The sequence below is a fragment of the Platalea leucorodia genome, assembly GCF_965183815.1.
Source record: "Platalea leucorodia genome assembly, chromosome: 1".
Lineage (NCBI taxonomy): Eukaryota > Metazoa > Chordata > Aves > Pelecaniformes > Threskiornithidae > Platalea > Platalea leucorodia.
Genome location: NC_138823.1, coordinates 81,837,256 through 81,859,385, shown reverse-complemented (window position 1 = coordinate 81,859,385; position 22,130 = coordinate 81,837,256). Strand labels below are relative to the sequence as shown.

The window sequence follows — 22,130 nt, the reverse complement described above, 5'->3', positions numbered from 1 at the left end:
ACACCATTATTTTTAGGTTTTGCTTTAGCCCTTTCTCTTCTCAGAAGACAAATCTGACAAGTAAATCAAGGTGGCCAGAGACAGAGAATGACCATGTGAACCACTACATAAAGCCCATTTCACAGGTTATATGGGTAAGAAGAAAGGATCACGGATACGCAGTTGTCTTCAACGTACACAATTGTTGTAATAAGCAATTGCTCCACAGCAACACTGCAGTGAAGGCAGCAGACTCCATGTGAACATGCTGCAGAGTGACTGTGGGTATTAGGTAAGAATTTGATGGAAAAAACATCTCAATGTGTATACTGAAACAGTAGCTACAGCTTTCTTATGGTTCAAGACAGAAAGCTCAGACCCATAACTTCTCCTACTGAAGTAAAAGCAAAAGGGAGCTGACCTCTACACCACAAACCCAACATTTCTTAATTTAACATGCAGGGACCATTATTTAGTACCACTACCATCTTAGATTAGACTTAGGCACCCGAAGATGTATCACAATTCTCAATTTCCATCTGAGACAGTGACCTGTATCAATATATGTAATTTTAAGCCCAAACAAGCAGCCTATTGACGCCTTTCCATGGTTTACTTCAGGCTCTACCACAAAGCTCTCTTTGTCCTTTAGCTCCATCAGGTTTTCTGTATTCCAGAGCCTTATCCTGCATTAGCTCTCCCTGTCTGCTAGACAGCTCTTCCTGCAGCTCCTCGCAGCAGCAATTTTTTGTAGGAACTCATCCTCGGTAATAACGAACCAGTCAGGTAATCTTAATTTGGCAGGCAAGAATACGTCTACGTGGAGAACACCTTTAGGCAAAACCCAGGCTGGGCACAGTGCACAAACTCAGCGCCGAAGAGGCTGGATTGCACAGCACATTGCACTGCAGCACTGAGCTGCCCTCACCCTCATCCTCTGCTTAAATATTCCTAGACCCCAACCCAATGGGACAACAAACTTTGAGCAAAAATGAGTTTTCTTGGCTATACATTATATATCCTTTCCTTTAAAAAAGTAGACAGTTACCAGCCTCATTTCTGAAAGCGAAGTACTGATGACCTTCAGACCCCTAGCTATTTAAGACATTTCTCAGTTACTTAAACTTGTGACAAAGTAAGTGTCCAGGTGAAAATTTTGTCAATGGATATTTCATGAAGATCTTAAAATTCCAGGCAAAAGAGCACTCTTGCTTTTAAGATAGCATTTTGGTAAGAAAGACTATATCCCAGTGAGTAAACAAAGAAACTAAAGAAAAAACAATTAGAAGAGCATTGTATATCCTCAGTAGATAAGGTAGCACAAACGAAGCATCTCACGCCCGTGTCTATTACTACAGTGAAGGAATGGAATCAGCTCCCTGCAGTTAATCTTGGGGCTCGCTGATGGATGCTGTCAGACTGCTAAAACCATTTTAAGATATTAACATTTTGCCAGATCACCCCACCACAGAAGTAACAGCTCATCAGTCTCTGCCACTGAGAGACAAGAAATTAGCTTGCTACAGCTTCAGCTTCTAACAAGTACCAGCTCCTACCTGCAGCATCTGCAACCACCGTTTGCCACTGCATGAACCTCCCCATGGAAGTGCTGCCTCATCTGTGGGTAGTATTAGCCTTGCATGTAAGAATGGAAACATTCATCTCTTCTTTCGTTTAAGATGACAACTGGAGTTAAACTGACTGCATTTCTCATGCTCCAAGACATTTGCATGGTAATAGAAATAACTTATATTAAAACAACGATAAACAGCATTCCAACCTAATCTTTGTAAGGCCCCATTACATTTTGCACCATCTTGGGGAAAATAAGCAGAACAAGAAAAGGAAGCTAATAAAATGCAGAAATTTCATTTTTAAACACCTATTTGTGTTGCTTTACAGCCTAAAAAAGAAGTCAAAGAGCAAACCTTTTTTTCCTTAATACCTACCTTCTGTGAGAAAAAAAATTTCAAAGCTTATAGCATTAAAAACCCAGCTTCAAAATTCTTGATCTAAATCTGTCTTCTCCGGAATCTTCCCCCTTGTATTCCAGACATTCTATTTACAAAAGCAATTCATATATTTTGCAATCAGTACTACAAAAGTTATTTTAAAAAATTCTTGTTCATCTTAAAAGTGGAGAAGCGTATACAAGATAGTTGAAATTAAGAGTGAACTCCCTCTTCAGTTCTGCCAGCATCCAAATGTCACTATTTTAAAACCATTTTTGAAGTGATCTATAAGACAAATGCTTTCATCATTTAGAAGTGCACAGTTCTTATAATTTTGAGTCATGTTTCTGCATGTGGGAGAGAAAAAATTTAGCCTTTTCCAAAACTCTGCAGGACCAAAGACCACCCAGACCTAGAAGCCAAAGTTAGACATAAATCCATAACTATTAAAATTTTTGAACTACATTAACATTGCACAAACAAATAGGAATTCTATTTACAATATGCACTTCCCATTTAAAAAAAGAAAAAAAAAAATCAGGCAGACTTTGCATACAAATCCTATTTTTGGCAAGTTCAACTCTCTGCCTCACACCAGAATACTCTAACACAACCAAGAAATTGTAGAACAGCAAAAACGCATCAATAAATAAATCTGAGGTTCAATCTTCAAAGGTGAGCTCCCACACTACGATTAAAATTCTGAAAGGAGCCTAACTTTGCCTTTTCCTCAGTGTACAATGTGTCCACAGTTTAACTGCTTGGAACACAGCTGCACCACTAGGATCTGGTTTCTTCAGCTCCACGCACAAAGATCATCCTGTTCCCAAAAAAAAGCCTCGCTGCTCCTCAGTCTCACAGATAACACTGCCGGTCTGCAAGGAGCGGAATCGTTACAACAGTGGCTCTTTGGACTCACATTCAGCGCGTTGTTTCCTGTTCCTTACTACCAGTGCTGCCAGCTGCCAGAGACACTTTCAATTGAATCCGTCAAACTGTATTTTGCAATGAATTGTGTGAACATCCTTAATTTGAGATTTCCAAGAAATCCTTTCAAAATACTAGGGTGTTTCAATCAAAAAAAACCCCAACCAACAACCACGTCTAAAAAAACATGCAGGCTATCTAATCAGCTGGCAAACCTGGGAAAAGTATTTTCTGATTTCAGGTAAAGAGGTATGTTCAGCTGGGTGGTTAATAACCTTCCCTTCTACATCTTGGGTAAAGCATTTGTCAAGAGCAACTGATATGAAGACACTGAAGTACTCAGGCTTTAATTAAAAATATTGGGAAATGAACCATTTATCCAACTATTCAGTCACCAAGGCCAGGATCTAAACAAGTCCTTCCTGTGTCCAGCTTTGCAGAACATGCCCTAGCTGTTGTTCATGCCTACAGTAAGAAAGAATATCAAAAAGCACATGACATCGTAAACTCTCTCCCATTGTAATCATTTGGCTATTATTTTCTTGAGTTTTTAATTCTGTTCTGTGCTGTAGCCAAGGAATTGGAGCCTGTGTACCACTCCCAAGAATGAAGAGGCCTTTCAAAGAAACGATGAGATGTTCGGTGTCCCTGGTCTTCTGTTTATCTGGAAAAGCTTTGGGAAAATTCTGACTCCTCAACACAGTCACCACTGCAGCACGCCAAATCAGCTTGAAGGATCCCAGCCACTGTCAGCAAAACCACAACAAACCAGATAATTCAAACAAAATCTTTTGGATGAGTGTAAGGAATGTTGTTCCACATATATTCACTACTAAGCAAGGGGTGGGAGGGGAGAAGAAATATGCCATGCCTTTTCTCTACATTGGAGAAAACACAAAAAGTGTTCCAAGCGAGAAATACTTGCTGTCCTAATGAGACATATTGAAGAAACACTCATTTTCGACATTAATTTTATTATCCAGGTTACCCTTCATCATCCTTTTTTTTCTTCAATTGAATTTTCTCATATAGTTTCCTCAACTGTACTTAAAACACCCTTTCTCTTCCCTTCCCACTCCAAAGAAAAAAGGAATCAGCCTGTTGGTGTGAAAAAAAATCTGGTCAAAACAAGGTTTAATTTCCAAACCAGTTGTAACTGCACGTACAGGAGTTGGGATTCTTTTTAACATAAATCTCTTAGCTTATTATCTTAACTGGAAATGCATGCAAAGACAAAAGGAAAGGGTAAGAATATATTCATCAGAAGTGTTCAGAATATTGAATTATGTTCTTGACTTAGAATTCATTTCTTTTAAGTCACTTAAAAGGAAAATGAACAGTTCTAGTAACCAAACTAAGTAATTTAAAACAAAACAAATGCTTTTAAAATTGCACACATACTCCCTGTAAGAAATACTGATGCTAAAGTTCCATACATATTCATCTGGAGGAATTGCTTCTGCAAGCTGTGTGGGCTACTTGCTAGTTGGTATTAGTGACCGAAACACTTTTCTTATTCCCCTTCTGCTAAGTTCAAATCATACAAATGCATTTTGGTTAGTAACAAATGGTTTTCATCAAGACCTCGCCTCCTTTTGTCTCTGCTCAGTACCGCCTACCAGAAGTCACGTCCATGTAAGAGACCAGGTTAAGTTGCGCAGCGCTGCCAGGCATGGCAGATGGGCCCCAGCCATGACCCAACACCTGCTGCTTCTGGAAGCTGGAAAGGCACATGGGCACTGAGAGCACCTGTCTGGATTTCAAACGTTAGCATTTAACGTAAAAAACTTACTTTCGCAGCTTCTTTTATTATATTAAAAGACACTTTAGCAAAACGAAGCAACTTCCACAATTCCTCTGCACTACATCTAAGAGAAGAGCAAAATCAGAAACAGGCATTTTCTCTCTCTCTCTCTCTGAACTTGGATTTCATGTGCTGCTTTTTTGTAAATTATAAACACAGATCCGTTACTAAATACAATTAAGTATATTTGGAGGCTAGCTTTGCCATAGGGAGAAGAAAAAGAAGGGAACGAAAAATCCACAGGACAGAGGTTTATTATTCTACATTACCTATCAGTCGTTAAAACACAGAAACACCAGAAAATGCGTACTGCCAAACAATTCTGCAAATGTGAGTGTTTCTGTATCGTAATTAACATTTTTTATATCTACTCTGAATTCTAGATGTAGGATAATTCAGTCCTGAAGAAGAGAAGACATTTCCATTTGGGTTACACACTACATGTTTTACTTCCATTTAAAAGAAAATTAGCTCTGAACCAAAAATCGAACATGGCTGCACACTTCACAAACTTGAAAAGGGTACACTTTCTACAAATTACATCATCACCACTCACTAGAATTGTGGAAATGCGGTTATGGAATAGCCACTCTAGTTCTACACTTTGGGTATTTCAGAAAGCAACTACGCTTAGTTAAGAAAATGATGCTCCTTTAGGATAGCAATTAAAATTTAGGTGCAAGAAATTTTTTTTATTGCCACAAAATTTTTGCATATTCTCTTTTCCCAGTTAGTTCCTCCTGAAGAAAGCGTGCCATCATGGTAGAAGTTTGAGACTGGTAATAATGTTAACTTCCTGAAGCACACAAAAAGACCTAAACAGACTCTATATCCTAATATACATGCCTCTTGCTGACAAAAAAATGAGGTTAGTATTCTTAAGAATTTAACTTTTCCAAAAGGTTACACTGTCGTTCAAAACCTCTCAATCTAACAAAACAGTGCTATCTCCTTCTGCAATTTAGAATGGTATTTTGCTTTATAAAAACAATAAAAATGCTTCTGTGTGAAAGATGAGACTGTCAAAATAGATAAAATACTTATTTCTCAAATGAAAATCGCTACAGAAACGTAAATGCTTGACATCGCCCCTACAACTTCAATAACAGAGCAAGGCCTTGTTATTCCACAAATTAGGAGATCGCAAAATACTACTACTACTAATTTACTCCAGTTCTGATGACTGTAATCTCAGCACAGTCTTATGAAGATGATGTGAGTGAGCACTGGATTCCACAGCCTGGACTTTCACTCAAGGAAACAACCAGGATGGAAAGAGAACACAGCACGTATCTCCAGGGTACGATCTACTGTGAGCGCCTTTTCTTTAGCTGTTACTCTGGGCCTTTAAACAGAGCTGAGTCCAGTGGTTTCCAAACCGGTTATGGTACGACTGCATTTAGTCCTGCTACATCTTCAGGATGAAAGGATGAACACACCTAAGCTTGTTCTACTAAATCAACCAGCAATTAGAGTGCATGTATTTTGTTACCCCTGAGACAACGAGAAAAGTTAGCACAAAACACACTAGGACAGACCACACAACCAAGTCCGGCTATGATAAATAAACTCTGAGCTACTGACATAAAAATTTTAAGATGTGTGGTTAATGATTTGGTGGTTTTCACCAATCAAGCTTTTCTGTTTATAATATTGCCTAAAGTAATCCACTCACTCAACCAGTCTTCAGCCTTTTGTTTTTTTTGTGTTGTTTTCTTTTTAAAAAAAAAAACAAAAAACAAAAAACAAACAAAAAACACAACAACTTTCACTTGATATACTTTTTTGCTAGTGAGCCCTGCTTTCTTTCTCATTCTCTTTCAGGATCCTTTTCATCACTACCAATTCCCTACATTTAAAAAACCCCATTTACTTCCACGTCCCTTAAGCTTTTCTGTAGAAAGCAAGAGATGACCATTTAGCTTTACTCAGTCCTCTTTGCAGGTGGCTTCCCAAGCAGCTTTCCTTCCTTCAAGCATATTTGCAGGTTCTTACATGCAACTAGATTTCCCTAGACTCTATGTTTAAGGAATCTCCATATCACTAATACTTTAAAGCTTACATTAACAAATGAACATATGCCTAACAAGGCTATGATCACATGCAGCATGGTGCAACAAGAATAACTAGCGCTTTTCATGAGCAGAAATACTTTTCATGATTCCTTTCCATTTCTTACATGGAATGAATATATTTTGGGCAAAATCTTAAGCATTTCTGATGTCACACAGACACTAAAGTGAGTCCAAGACTCCAGGGAACACTTAGAACATAATAAGTCCGTGCTGGCAATTCTAACTTTTAGCATAGGATCACAGGATCACTCAAGCTGAAACAGGCCTCAAAAATCCATATAGTCCAACCTTCTGCTCAAAAGGGTGGGTCAGTTATGAGATCAGACCAGATTACTTGGGGCTTTGTCCAGTCTGCTCTTGAAAACCTGACATACTTTTAACTGCTTCTTGTAACAGGGACTATTTCTGCTGCATTGTAAATGGTTAACATACAGTAGGCTGGACACGGCTGGTTTACGACCACAGGGAAAATGACTACAGGATTCTGGTCATCAAGGACAACTCGATAACAAGCTTACCTAAGATAGCCTTTACTATTATGCCTGCGTGTCAGTGATATAAATGTTTTCTGTCGCTATAGTGGTTAACCATTATGCATCCATCCTAGAAAACGCATACTGCAAATTTCTGAAAGCATTATGAGTACTTTTCCTGGGATCATGAAATGTTTTAATGGTGCTATTCGCTTACTACAACAGCCTCTTTTACACAGTTTGCTCTAAGAATTCCATCACTTATTTGCGTAACTTCCATGTTAGAGAATGGTGAATTTAAGTTCAATAGTTGTCCCAGATAGAGAAAAATGTCTTGCTATTTGTACTCAACGCAAAGCTAGGAGAAAACACAAGCATGTCCCAAACTGGAACTATGCCTATATCAGTGAATATGCACTCAAAATGGTAGCAAAAACATGGCGTAATGAAGCAGTGATTTGAAACCAATGCCAACAACTTAAGAGATGTCAAGGGCATCTGTTAAAAAGCTTCTGAGAGTTGTGTTAGAAGTGATGCAGCATTTCTGATTTAGCATGCATAACAGAGACTAATATTTTACTATTTGATTGCAGGAAAAGTGAAATGAAGTCAATGGGACACGGACTTTCAGCAGTCTCCTCACAAAAACAGAACTGGAGGAAGTCAGTGGAATGCTAAATCCTGCTACTTTCACCTGCAGGTGGTAATGATGACAGATGATGTGATGTGATGTAATGTGGTGATCTCCTGAAAGGTGCACAAGAACATCGGCTCTAGACTGCTCCTCAACAATTTTCTCCTCTCCACTAAACACAAAACACATAAATACTCCTCCCAATACCAAGTTTAAGAATATGAGTCACAGCAGCAAAAGTGCCAGAAAAACTAGAGAGTCGGAAAAAGAACAGAAGTCCTTATGGACACCATCAATATTATACAGTTCTGTGACAGAAGAAAAACGCATCACGTAAAACATCCCAGATGGTCCTTGGAAATGAACAGCCACCCCAGCTGCAGAAAAATATACACCAATAGGTCCTTGTCGTCCGTCACAAACAAGGCAGTTACCACACAGCTGTGACAACTCCATGTTTATAGGAGCACTGTCCTGTCCAAACAGGTGACCCTGGCCCCACTCTCCCTGTCCCTCACTACCCTGCCAAGCTACTTACTCATTGCAATGGAAGAGAAATTCTTTGGGTTGCTCTCAGGTGCTCTTTGGAGCACCAGGTCTGAAGATTTACTTAACCCAAAGCAAAATATGGATAACGGAGACACCCTCAAGAAGTAATTCTCAACACTGAAGCAACTTTTTCAACAGTTTGTTGCACCTGAAGAGGGACAGTTAAGGAAAATAAACACCACTCCAGGATGTTTTTCTTCAATTGCAACATATGAACAACATTTGCAGGATATGATTTTAGTTTGTACTCTGTTCTGCTTCAAAACCTTGGTTAGAAAAAGAACCTGCTGTCAGAGAAAGGCTAATTGCAAGCAAAGTAACAACTCTCTTGGGAAATCTAAAGCCATCAGAATTGCTGGTTTATATCCACCTTCTACCTCCCAGAGATCAGCTGTGCAAATACATCTGTTCTGAAGCAGATACTTTTTACACACCGATTTCCTTTCCAACTATGATATATAAGAGAAATATATTTGGCAGCTGTCTGGACCAAAAGTACATTCAAGCCAGTATTATAAAATTTCTTCTTTTTCTCAGCTGTAATACTGAGAAAATACTTTGCCCAAGCAGGGCAAAAAGCTTTCATTACCTATGTACAAAAATTCCAGACACAAATTAACCACATACTTATGCCCACAAATAGAGTCAGCATGGGAAATACAGATATTATCTGACAGGTCTTCCTGGGCTGGGTTATGATAAAAGAACAGTGCAGGAGTTAGAGGCAGGTTTATGCAGAAATAAATCCTATGATGTTTCGGAGCACATATAAATCTGATTTAGAGAGAACTCTTCTGGAAATTCAAATTGTGAGATTCATTGAATCTCTTTATCTAGTTTAGGACTGCACAATGCCAAGGAAGCAATTCATACAGACTTTACTGTTTATTCAAGGCTGAATTAGAATTTGGCTATTAACTCTGACCATCTGATATAGTTTGGCTATAAAGCTCAATGAAAAGATTATGATCTAATGGACCACAGTCAATTGCTGACATTATATTTAAGTTTAGTTATGCTCAAACCATGTTTTTAACAGCAAACTCAACTGAAACCACAAGGTGGAAAAGTCAGGATAGAGAATTCTTGTTTTACTTTATACTGCAGCTATTTTATTTACCTGGACTAAAGCATGAGAACATGTTTGAAAAACCACACACACACACAAAAAAAAGCTAAATTCAAACGATCTTTGCCACTATTCGACTAGTAATGCTTTTTGGCAAAATATTTGTGATTACATGGAAATTTATGATTTATTAGGCTTTCAAAACAACTGATAATCGTGAAGCTGAACTTCAGCTATTAAAACGTCTGCACCTCTGTTCAAGCTCAAGTCTGCCTGATAAATAAGTTGAACTGACACTGCAGCATGGCTATTACAGTTTTTGCCTAAGTTACACAAGCGGAGTGTGAAATCCAACTCACTGCTCGGCTTTGCCTCCCGTGAGCTCCTCATAAGGCTTTCTACTACCTGGTTATCTGAATGGGCAGCCCGTTATTAGGAAATTTTATGAGGAGATAACTGATTCATCAAGAAACAGAATTTTTTAGATTGACATTTAGCATCTTGTACAAGTACAACATATTCCTCGATATCACTTTCTGCATGTGATCACATCCAGCTGTGTAGCAGAAGCAGATCCCTTTCTGTATGGTGCCCTGGAAACTACAGTCCTCACCTTTTGCCACATGGCCTCGAGGCACCAAGGCAAAGCAAGTCCGGACCTACTCATTGGTAGGAGTTACTTTCCCTGCTGGCCTGGGCTGTAACTTTCATTTCCTGCAGCTGCAAACACTGTCAGACAGTCTCACAGGCAGCACTCTGGCTCTGAGCCACGGGTGGGGATCCTTTTTCCTTACACATGGCCCATGCTTCACTTGCTTGGAGTCTCAAAACAGCAAATCCTCCCCTTCTACAGCCTCCCTCTGCTTGCAAGCAAACAATTGCTGCCCAAGTCATCCTCCTTTTCTTCCACTACAAACACTGAGTCCTTCTTCAATTATTCAAACTGGACTCCCATTTTACTTGATCAAATTCTGCTGCTACATAAAAGTACTTGGACTCAACACGGAAACACTCTATTTCTCAATCATAACTTTCAAAGCTCTTGATCATAGGTGAGACGTTTTACCTTTACTCTCTCCCCTTCCCCTTTCATCTAAAATTAAAATTCTGAATAGAAAGTCTCCAGTTGTGCAAGAGCAAGCTTACTTAATGTAACAAAGTCAAGACTGTTTTATCCCATTTTGTGGCCTCACCTATAAAATCTCTCTCTTTTCTGGGGAAATATCTCTAGATCACCAATGCAATTTTTCTTTTTCTTAATTCCTGAATAGGAGGTCCCTACACCAATTCAAGAGCAGCTCTGACACCTCCAACATCTGCCCTACATCACTCCTTCCCGTATTGCAGGTGTAGAAAAGGCCTTACTACACAGCTCTTTAAACAAATTTGTCAACCTTTGTCTTGAAAAGCGTCAGCCGTTTGATCCTCCTTATTATGGTAGATTCTTTGAGAGATACTACAGATGGGAAAAAAAAAAACAAACCCTGCTGAAATAACATTTTTCTGTTTATGGCACAGGACAGTACCCTGAAAACAAAATCAAAAGCCAGTATTCACTACCGCAGTGGTGCATAGTATGTTACCATGTTCCTGAGACATAGAATCATAGAATCATTAAGGTTGAAAAAGACCCTTAAGATCCTCAAGTCCCACCGTTAACCTAGCACTGCCGAGTCCACCACTAAACCATGTCCCTAAGCACCACATCTACACCTCTTTTAAATACCTCCAGGGATGGGGACTCAACCACTTCCCTGGGCAGCCTGTTCCAGTGCCTGACCACCCTTTCGGTGAAGAAGTTTTTCCTAATATCCAACCTAAACCTGCCCTGGCGCAGCTTGAGGCCGTTTCCTCTCATCCTATCGCTTGTTGCTTGGGAGAAGAGACCGACCCCCACCTCGCTACAGCCTCCTTTCAGGTAGTTGTAGAGAGCAATAAGGTCACCCCTCAGCCTCCTCTTCTCCAGGATAAACAACCCCAGCTCCCTCAGCCGCTCCTCATAAGACTTGTGCTCCAGACCCTTCACCAGCTTCGTTGCCCTTCTTTGGACACGCTCCAGCACCTCAATGTCCTTCTTGTAGTGAGGGGCCCAAAACTGAACACAGTACTTGAGATGCAGCCTCACCAGTGCCCAGTACAGGGGCACTATCACCTCTCTCGTCCTGCTGGCCACGCTATTCCTGATACAAGCCAGGATGCCATTGGCCTTCTTGGCCACCTGAGCACACTGCTGACTCATATTCAGCCAGCTGTCGACCAGCACCCCCAGGTCCTGTTCCACCAGGCAGCTCTCCAGCCACTCCTCCCCCAGCCTGTAGCGTTGCATGGGGTTGTTGTGACCCAAGTGCAGGACCCAGCACTTAGTCTTCTTGAACCTCATGCAGTTGGCCTCAGCCCATTGATCCAGCCTGTCCAGGTCCCTCTGTAGGGCCTTCCTACCCTCCAGCAGATCAACACTCCTGCCCAACTTGGTGTCGTCTGCAAACTTACTGAGGGTGCACTCAATCCCCTCATCCAGATCATCAATGAAGATGTTGAACAGGACCAGCCCCAATACTGAGCCCTGGGGAACACCACTCGTGACTGGCCGCCAACTGGATTTGACTCCATTCACCCCAACTCTCTGGGCTCGGCCGTCCAGCCAGTTTTTAACCCAGCGTAGAGTGCACCCATCCAAGCCGTGAGCAGCCAGCTTCTCCAGGAGAATGCTGTGGGAAACTGTGTCAAAGGCCTTACTAAAGTCCAAGTAGACAACATCCACAGCCTTCCCCTCATCCACCAAGCGGGTCACCTTGTCATAGAAGGAGACCAGGTTAGCGAAGCAGGACCTCCCTTTCATAAACCCATGCTGGCTGAGCCTGATCCCCTGGTTGTCCCGCACTTGCTGCATAATGGCACTCAAGATCTGCTCCATGACCTTTCCTGGCACCGAGGTCAGGCTGACAGGCCTGTAGTTCCCCAGATCCTCCTTCTGACCCTTCTTGTAGAGGGGCATCACATTTGCTAGCTTCCAGTCATCTGGGACCTCCCTGGTTGACCAGGACTGCTGATCAATGATGGAAAGTGGCTTGGCCAGCTCCTCTCCCAGCTCCCTCAGTATCCTTGGGTGGATCCTGTCTGGCCCCATGGACTTGTGAGCATCCAGGTGGAGAAGCAGGTCGGTGACTGCCACCTCTTCAACAACTGGGGCATCATTCTGCACCCTATCTCCATCTCCCAGCTCAGGGGCCTGAAAACCCCGAGGATGGCCAGTCTGACTATTGACTGAGGCAAGGAAGGCATTAAGTACCTCAGCCTTCTCCTCATCCTTCGTGGCAATGTTTCCCTCTGCAACCAACAAAGGAGGGAGATTCTCTCTGGCCCTCCTTTTGTCACTGATACATTTGTAGAAACATTTTTTGTTATCTTTAACGGTGGTGGCCACTTTAAGTTCTAGCTGGGCCTTTGCCTTTCTAATCTTCTCCCTGCATAACCTCACAACACCCTTGTAATCCCCCTGAGTCACCTGCCCCTTCTTCCAAAGGCGGTAGGCTCTCTTTTGCCCGAGTTCTAGCCAAAGCTCTCTGTTCAGCCAGGCAGGTCTTCTCCCCTGCCTGCTCAACTTGCAGCACATGGGGACGAGCTGCTCCTGCGCCTTTGAGATTTCCTTCTTGAGTAACATCCAGCCTTCCTGGACTCCTTTGCCCTTCAGGACTGCTTCCCAAGGGACTCTGTTAACCAGACTCCTAAACAATCCAAAGTCTGCCCTTCTAAAGTTCAGGGTAGCGGTTTTGCTGACCCCCTTCCTTACTTCTCCTAGAATTGAAAACTATCATTTCATGGTCGCTGTGCCCTAGACAGCCTCTGACCACCACATCACCCACCAGACCCTCTCTGTTCGTAAACAGCAGGTCCAGCGGGGCGCCTCCCCTGGCTGGCTCGCTTACCAGCTGCGTCAGGAAGTTATCTCCCACACACTCCAGGAACCTCCGAGACTGCTTCCTCTCTGCTGTGTTGTATTTCCAGCAGATATCTGTAAGTTGAAGTCTCCCACAAGAACAAGGGCTAGGGATTGTGAGACTTCAGCCAACCGCTTGTAGAATACTTCGTCTGTTTCCTCATCCTGGTTGAGTGGTCTGTAACAGACTCCCACCAGGGTATCTGCCTTATTAGCCTTCCCCCGATCTTTACCCATAAGCACTCAACCTCATCATTACCTTCATTGAGTTCTAGACAATCAAAACACTCTCTAATGTACAAGGCTACCCCACCACCTCTCCTTCCTTGCCTGTCCCTCCTAAAGAGCTTGTAGCCCTCCATTGCAGCACTCCAGTTGTGTGAGTCATCCCACCATGTTTCCGTGACGGCGACCACATCATAGTTTTCCTGCCATGCAATGGCTTCCAGCTCCTCCTGCTTATTGCCCATGCTGCGTGCATTGGTGTAAATGCACTTCAGTTGGGCTACATATCTCTTCTCCAACACAGGCATGCCACCCCTAGGCTCATCCCTAGCAAGCCTGGTTTTAGCTCTCTCAATGAGGCCTGCTAACTCCTGAGTCAGAATCCTTTTGCCCCTTTGCGACAAGTGAACCCCATCTGTCTCCAGCAGGCCTGGTGCCATGTAAACTGCCCCATGATTGAAAAACCCAAAATACCACCTCTGGCACCAGCCTCTGAGCCACGTGTTAATGAGATGGGTCTTCCTGTTCCTTTCCATATGCCTCCCAGCTATGGATGGGATGGGGGAAACCTGCGCTCCTGATCCTTCAAGTAATTGCCCCAGTTCTCAGTTGTTTCTTTCAGCTCTGCCACCGTGCTGAGCAGGTCCTCCACCTGCTCGCACCTCACGCAGGTGTTGTCTCGGCAGCCCTCTGTCACCAGAGCAAGGCCCTGGCACTCCCTGCAGCCAGAGACCTGGGTGGCTGCATGTTTGAGTGGGAGCTCCGTCTGTGTCGCCACATCCCTTCTGGCCATAGCTTTTGTGGCTAAGTCTCATCCCTACCTTTCAGATCTAAACAAACCTATACAGATACTTGAATTATAAGAATATATAAAACAAGCAGACATTGTACCTCCAGGTAAACAAAAAGATGTCTGTGGACAAGTTTTGAACCAGACAGATAGTAACATGAATTGGCAGTTAGATATGGTCCCAAAACCACCTCATAACTTATAAAGAAGACATGTTAATGTAAGCCTCATGAGCAAAAGGGTTGTTGTAGCCTTTGTAGTTCTCCAAACAGTAGCATCTACAGAAGGGATATGATGGACTGTCACAAATTCTTCAGACTTCAGAAGTACTCATAAAGTTGGAAAAGACAGTGAACTTGTGATCTAAACAGGCGAGAGATTCACAAAGAATTTTAAATACCTGCCAATTTTTCTGAGCTTACAAGTTCAATTTCATTATACTGAATCCTATCCCCTGCCCTTTACCCAAAGCTCTGTAGCTGTGTAAATGCCCTGCAAACAAAGGAAAGAGAAGTGCACCTATAAAAAGGATGTACCACAGAATGAAAAGAAACCCTTGTTAAAAAAGAGAGAAGCACCAAATAAAACAACAGGAACATTCTTTCTCCCCCACACCCAATAACATGTGGAGAATCATTGCAAAAAAAATTGTTGCCTTATGTATTACTTGTGAAAAACATGTTCTTCCAAAGCTAGTAATTTATTTTTTGTAGAGTGCACCAACTGTTCTTCAACCTCTTCACTACCCACTTGTTTGTCTTTTTTCCCCATTATAAAATGGATTTAGATTTTTTAAAATGTACTCATCTGTGAACTGCACCTCAAATTGATTAAATGACCCAAATAACTTACAAAGTAGATTTGATATCCAGCAGAACGAGCAAGAGGTCTGGAACCTGCAATCAACCCTCCCCCTAAATGACTATCCACCTAGTGAATGCCTTTTTTCTATGTAATGCTTTCCCCATACTCTTAACAAAATGTTTGTTATCTTAACTACTATAAAATTTTAAAGATTGAAGATACTGTAAATGCATTTTTTTTACCCATTGATACTGATCAGATATTTAAAGCAATACACATTCTTAGAGGACAAGTAACACCTACACTTGTAGGCAAGTGATGAGGGTCATTTTTGGGGCTGTCTTCTAACATGAAAATAAAACAACGTTACCTTTCATGGTTGACAGATAACATGTGGACTGACAAGGAATGGCCAAGATCAGCTGTCAGAACTAGTCTTCATTGAAGATACGTTTTGTTCTAATCATCTTTCACGTTACCCTACTTTGGATAATAATTTCAGATTATTTAAGGCATTAAATACCACCCAACATTTCTGTATTCAGTGATGAAATGTGGTTTTACACAACTTAAGAATCAGCTGTAAATTAGAAGAGGTTTGCCATTTCAAAACTTTGAAGCTCACTTCACCTCTGATATACTTATGTAATTTATCAAGCTCTCCAACTTGTTTAACTGGCGAACAGTATTGATAAAGACTGTTGAAAAGATCAAAATTGTAGGGTCCATAGATACTGAAAGGAGTGCAAAACTCTTCACTTCAACAAACCATTTGTATAGGGTAAGCACTCAACATCCAAGCATCTACCCCCACCACTTCTGATGGTGATCACCTCACTTTTTCCTTTGGAATTACATAAAACCTCTCTCTCCCTGAGCCTCTCGCAACAGCTTGTGATGCCAGACATGCACAAATTCCAGACTCGTGTCTACTGCACGTGGCCTAGCCCATGAACTGTACAGAATGACTCAGACCTGATGCTCACACTGCGAGCCTGACATATCACATGTATTTTCAGACCTAAAAACTCCAGAGGGCAATATCCTAGTTTGTTGAATCATTCGAAAACCCTGAAAGTTTTACTGAATTATGGTCAAAAAAGGAAAAAAAAAATCCGTATTAAAAGACTGAAGTCACAGAATCAAGCACTAGAAATCTAGGAAATACAACATTTAAGAGTTATCCACGCAAGTACATGGACTGCCTTAAATTACATTAGTCATTCACTCGCTCTTTGTTATGGAGGTTGTTTTCTGTTTTGTTTTATTTTTTAGGAATTCATACCTCAATCAATGCCCACAATGAACAATTCTGAGAATATAATCTAATGGTTTTTCCATTCTTCTGATTAGCAAATTCCCCAATGCCTTATTTAAAGATCTGTAATGAAATGCAGCACTTGAGAATGAGTAATTGCTTTGTGGGATTGTCTGAGGTACTTTTCACTATGGGGGAAAAAATAAAATCAAAGCACTCCACTAATTTTGCTTAATTTTTCTAATCCCTCTGTGAAGTGAACACTATCAACCTCTTTCAAGCAATAGAAAGTTGAGGTAGAGACCGAAGTCAAACGTACCCAGTGGTTTCAAGTACTCAGTCTAAAGTCATTTCATTTTTTGCCTTTTTATTTCCTCCCTGGATTACTTAACATATAATAGTTTGCATGTTCAAGACAGTTCATACTGACTTCTGTCACAGTCACATGCATGGGAAACTTTACAAATCAAACATCCAGCTCCTAAAGCCTGACACCCAGTAATGTGGGAATAAACAATTAGCAGCTGCTTCTTATCAGCTGGGGTTTACATGGCATGCCATAACATCCCACAGGAAGGCTGTGACAGAGGCAGGGACAGAAGTCACTTCTGAGGCTGCATTCAACCCTGCAAATCATGCTCATTCTAGCAATGGCCTTTTCTTCTTCAGTCTCCATGATTAATATAATTAATTAACGCTCTTTATTTCAAAGCAACATTTTGAACAGAAACTAAAGTAACTTTACAATGCTCTGCTCCATTTTCCCCAAACAACCATTAAAGGAAAAAAAGCAATACAGGTTATGACCACTGGTTTGATTAATAAAAGTAACCTCTCAAAGACAAAAACAGCTCTGTCTCTCCCTCAGGAGTCTGACACGCTCAGTGTTCTTCACATAACATATATTGTCCAGTACAATCTGCCTCTCCTAATAAAATTCTCTGCATTCAAAGGTGAAGTCCCCTAGCTCCAAAGGAAATTGGATTTATCAATTCTGTGAGCGTTGTTAAAAAAAAAAGAAAAATCCCATTGACATTTCCATGATTTCACCTCCTAGTCAAAGGAAGAAATGTTCCAGTGATACCTAACTACATTTTCCAATTTTATCATCAGAACAACTGCAAACTTTCTCTATCCAAATTGTTATAGGACACAAGAGGATGAAAAAGCATTCCAACTATACAGCTCAGTCCTTCAGACTCCCCCTCCCAATTGCCCTGCATTCAGGAAGTTCCTGCTGTGCATGCTCCTAATGTAAGAAACACAAGCTGTCCCCTGTTTTAGCCAAGCACATTAATACAGCGTCTGAAAAAAATGGGGAAAAATTGTAATGTGATAGGTGGGATGGACTGAATAATTGAAAAATTTGTGGTTATATTTATGAAAAACTCTCCAAACCTGGAATTTTGTGTTTTGGAAAACAAGTTTTCCCCAACACCACTTTCCTGCTAATCTTGTTATTTGCAATAACAAACTTTTTGAAATGCATCTTTTCCCCTAGCATGTGATGAAACACCTTCTAATGAACTGGTTTTCTAGTGTTGTGGGTTTTTTTTTTCTTTTTTTTTTTTAAATTTACATTGCTTTCTGTTCACAGGCTGTAAACTCAAGTAGTTTCAAACGGAGCAAGCAAGCTTTTTCTCTAATAACAAACTACTCTGTGAGCCTGGGGAGTTTACGGAGCCAAAGGACTACAGCACACCAAAGCCTTAAAAACTTTCAAAAAATTATCGGGTTTTTGTTGCACCCTTCAGGGGCACATTCTTTCATGCATCTGAAAAAACAAAGTAAGATTTCAGAGCTGCTCTGGGAAAAAGTGATGAACGTGCCACTGCTATTTTGGAAAACTCTATAGCCACTGCTATTTTGGAAAAAAGTTAAGTAAAATACATGAGTCCAAATAGCCAGTTCCTGTGCCAGGGCATACGAATGCGTGTATTTACCTTTTCCATTGCTGAGCCTGATGTTGTCATAACTTCTTACTGCAGGGTTTCTCAGGAGCCACTTATATTGCATGTTGGAGATTTTCTTCCCTCCCCCCTTTCAGCACACAACAGGTATAGATCTTCCTATCATCGCAGCTTGATCTAACATGATATATAACTCCGTTCACCAAGACATAATTTGCTTAAAGTTCTTCCCTGTCTTCAGCCACATTTTCACTTAACATTGGGAATTGCTGACTGCTTATTTCCGAATAGACAGTGTGACTGCAGGTTGCTAAAAGCATTGTGTTTTATCTAATTAAAAACTAGAAACTGAAGCAGCGTGAGAACACTGAAGTGGCTGTTTGCACAGTACTCCCCATTACCCAAAACTTGCACCACTGATGACAAGACTTTGTTTCCAGCATTTCTTACCTTTGTGGTTAAAAATCCCCTCCATCTCCATACTACTGCGAGAGTGAGCGATGCAGAGGGACCCGCAGGGGACCAGGCCTTCTGCAGCTGGGGACCGATCTGTGGTTCGAACCAGACACCAGTCGGGCTTGTCATGGGGCCTCTCCAGGACCTCCACCGTCTGCCCACGGCGGATTGTCAGCTCATTACTGTTGCAGGCAGTGAAGTCGTGGATTACCACCGTCAGCTCGCACCCACCAGACAACTGTGAGGGGAAAAACAAGCAGGAGAAGCCAGATGAATGCTCGTTATCAAACCGCCCGTCACGCACGATTACCTATTTAGGATTCCTGGCAGGATTCGTACTTTGGATGAGATAGCAAGCTTCTGGGACTTTCCACATCAAGAAGAGATCATTTCAAAATCAGGCAGTTCTGGCGTTTTAGAACAGATTTTTAACTCTGCTTGTCTCTGCCTATGTTCAAAGCACACCAGTTGTGACAGCACTGGGCGGAGGACTTAAGCGGTTTTTCTTGCTAGACTGCTCCTTACACCGAAAGCTGAAGTAGCAGTCGCTTCAGAACATATTTTATGGGTGATAATTGGCAACACAAAGCCAGATATTACTAAATGCAGTCACTCATGAGCTTTGTCATCTTGCAAATTCAAGGCAGAAAGAGGGATCTTTTTTGAATGAGCCTACTGCCTTATTCCCACCCCACTCAGTTTACTCTCTACATATGCAGGTCACAAAATCATCTGGCATACACCATACATAATTATAAAAATCAGCATGAAGTTCTTCCCAAATACTTAACTATTTGATACAAAATCCACACGGGCTTACAACTTTCACATTTTTGCTGATTCCCCAAATAAAACCACACAAACTTGAATTAAAAGTGTGCAAGCTCAGGGTTTTCCTCCCCCTCTTCGAAACACTTCATTAGAATTACTTTGCCTAAGCTTAAGTTTTGTCTCTTTGATTGTTTCATCTACTTTGATGTGAAATGAAAATTATTATCAGAATTTTGCAAAGTTCCCAAGATCGCTCAGCACCAGAGCACCCATCCAACTTAAGCAAACAGCCTGGGAATTCCTTCTCCTTCCATGTGGCAATGGCATTCCAGGCTACTTCAGCTTTTCGTGCGTGAATATTTCTATAGCTCAGGCTGCTTCAGTACAACATTCATATCAGATCTCAGCTGGTAGGCAACTTCTATGAATTCATTAATTTTGGACCAAGCCAGTAAACTCCTTCACCTCAGCGAGGTAATCCTGCAATGCTCGCGCTGACAAAGGAGGACAAATACCCTGTGAGAGTTCCAACTGCAGCAAATATAGAAGCATGCGCTACACCAACGTACTGCACGGTTCCTGCCACGCTATTTTTGACTGTTACATTTAGGCTCTTGCATGGCTGCCAGCTACGTCCCATGAGTTTTCGGAAAAGGAGATAAGAGACTGCATTGTTACTTATTTGTTAGTTTTCATTACAAGCCTGGAACTGAAGCACCAGATCAAAACTTTTCTAGGATAACACTGTTATCAAGCAAGAATTTTAGAGCAAATGACAAAGCCAGCAACACCCCAGTAAGACTCAAAGGCTATTTCCAACCTTCTCTTCCTCAAGCCTGCAACAAATGACAGGACATAACTCCTAGCAGATGGTCTGCTGTAACTCCAGAGCTTTCCCATGGTCTCTGCCTGCTAATCTCACCAGCTACCCTTGCTTGTGTGTGCACACAAAGAAGAAAAAAGTTTTCTTGGGGGGATGCGGGGGCCAAGAAGGGCAGAAAAGCCACATACATCTAGTGTTTAAGGAAGATAAATGAGGTTGCACCCATTTAGATCCGGGCTAAAAATTAATCACATTGCTTCTATTACATCTCTCCAGACAGCCCCAGTACCCAAATTGAGGGGGGTGGGTACATCTTCAAAACATGCTACCTCCTCTCTCATTAAAAAGTTTCCTGTTCCTTTACACTCTTTCTCCATCTTATATTAGTTTTCAGTCCATGCAAAACTATGCCAAAGGGGAAAAAGTAAAGAGCTTTCCCTTGTTTTCTGGTATTGATTTATGTCACAGCCTTCTTCAGACAAACTCAGAAACAATTGAAACCATCTGTATGCCTGATGGGGACTAACAAAAAAGCTGATGAAGTATGACTTCACAAGGTGTCCAATGCAGACCAAATTTTTCTCAGGAGAGTCCATATCCGCCCCCAATCAGTGCAAGCACCAAGACAATAACAAGTTGACACTTTCCAGAAACTGCATCTAGCCTTTGTATTTTCTCCTAAATACCTACAGGAGCATAGCTTTGGTGCTCTGCTTGCTTTCCTGACCCTTCACTTCCTACAAATAGAGATTAAAATATACTTTGTGACCGGTGCAACAGCCACATGTTTTTGGCTTTAATATAGATGTTATTTCTTCTCCTTCCCCTAATAATAAAAAGAACCCCGTAAGATCTCAGATTTTATGTTCACTACGTATTTTATGTAGTATTAAGCTAAAGGAAAAAGCAAACAAAGGCTGTCAGTGGCTATGTCAGAAACTATTAAAGTACAAAAAAAATCCCAGTCTTTCAGCCTGTGTGGAAATCCGATATCCTAGCTGATCAGCATTTCCACTGAAATTCAATATTCAATCACACTTCAGTACAGTGTGTAAGACTTCCCGCACGCCACTGTTGGTCCTACACCACCCTCAAATTTGCACTAATGCTGTTAGATGCCATTTAGTGCAGGAATTCTCCACCGCTGCCTAACACACTGAAAACGATGATGTTCTCTACCCAGCACACATCTACGTCGTCATGGAGAACTGACCAAGAAAGCATTTACCAATTTTCCCCTCCTTTGGGATAACAACCCTTCTTTCTCCCCACAACAGTTACGGTTAGGAAATGCTGCTTTCCTCTTTGTTTCATTGCTCGTTTTCTCTCCATGACACACTTTCTGAAAGCAGTTTCATTTTTCGCACTGATTAAATGCAGTTGGACAGCAAGGAGTGTCTGTGATTAAGCGCATTGCTCAACAGCTGTTGTTGGACAGCTTTGGCAAGGCTCTCTAGGCTGGCTGGAGGGAAGAGCAAGAGGTGCAGCAAAACTGGGAGACTGACTTGCACTGAAGAGTTACAAACCATCTAAATCCAAATTTAGGCTGAACAAGGGCTTTATATACTTTATCCATCCTTCTCAAGAAACCCTTTATGTAAACTGAATTAATCATGCAAGATAAAAATAAATGAGGCTATGTCTGAAACATGGCAACTAGAGAGACAGAGACAAGATGAGAAACAAAAGCCAGA

At 41.5% G+C, this 22,130-nt stretch overlaps 1 protein-coding gene across 3 annotated transcripts in view; it reads right to left on the bottom strand.

Moving 5' to 3' along the window:
* The window catches only part of TRIO (trio Rho guanine nucleotide exchange factor), a 258,160-nt gene that overhangs the window by 55,249 nt on the left and 180,781 nt on the right, over window positions 1-22,130 (bottom strand). For all 3 annotated transcript variants that reach the window (XM_082318867.1, XM_082318868.1, XM_082318869.1), the window contains exon 34: window positions 18,837-19,080. In XM_082318867.1, coding sequence (XP_082174993.1) covers window positions 18,837-19,080 — 244 coding nt within the window. The remainder of the gene's footprint in view (window positions 1-18,836; window positions 19,081-22,130) is intronic.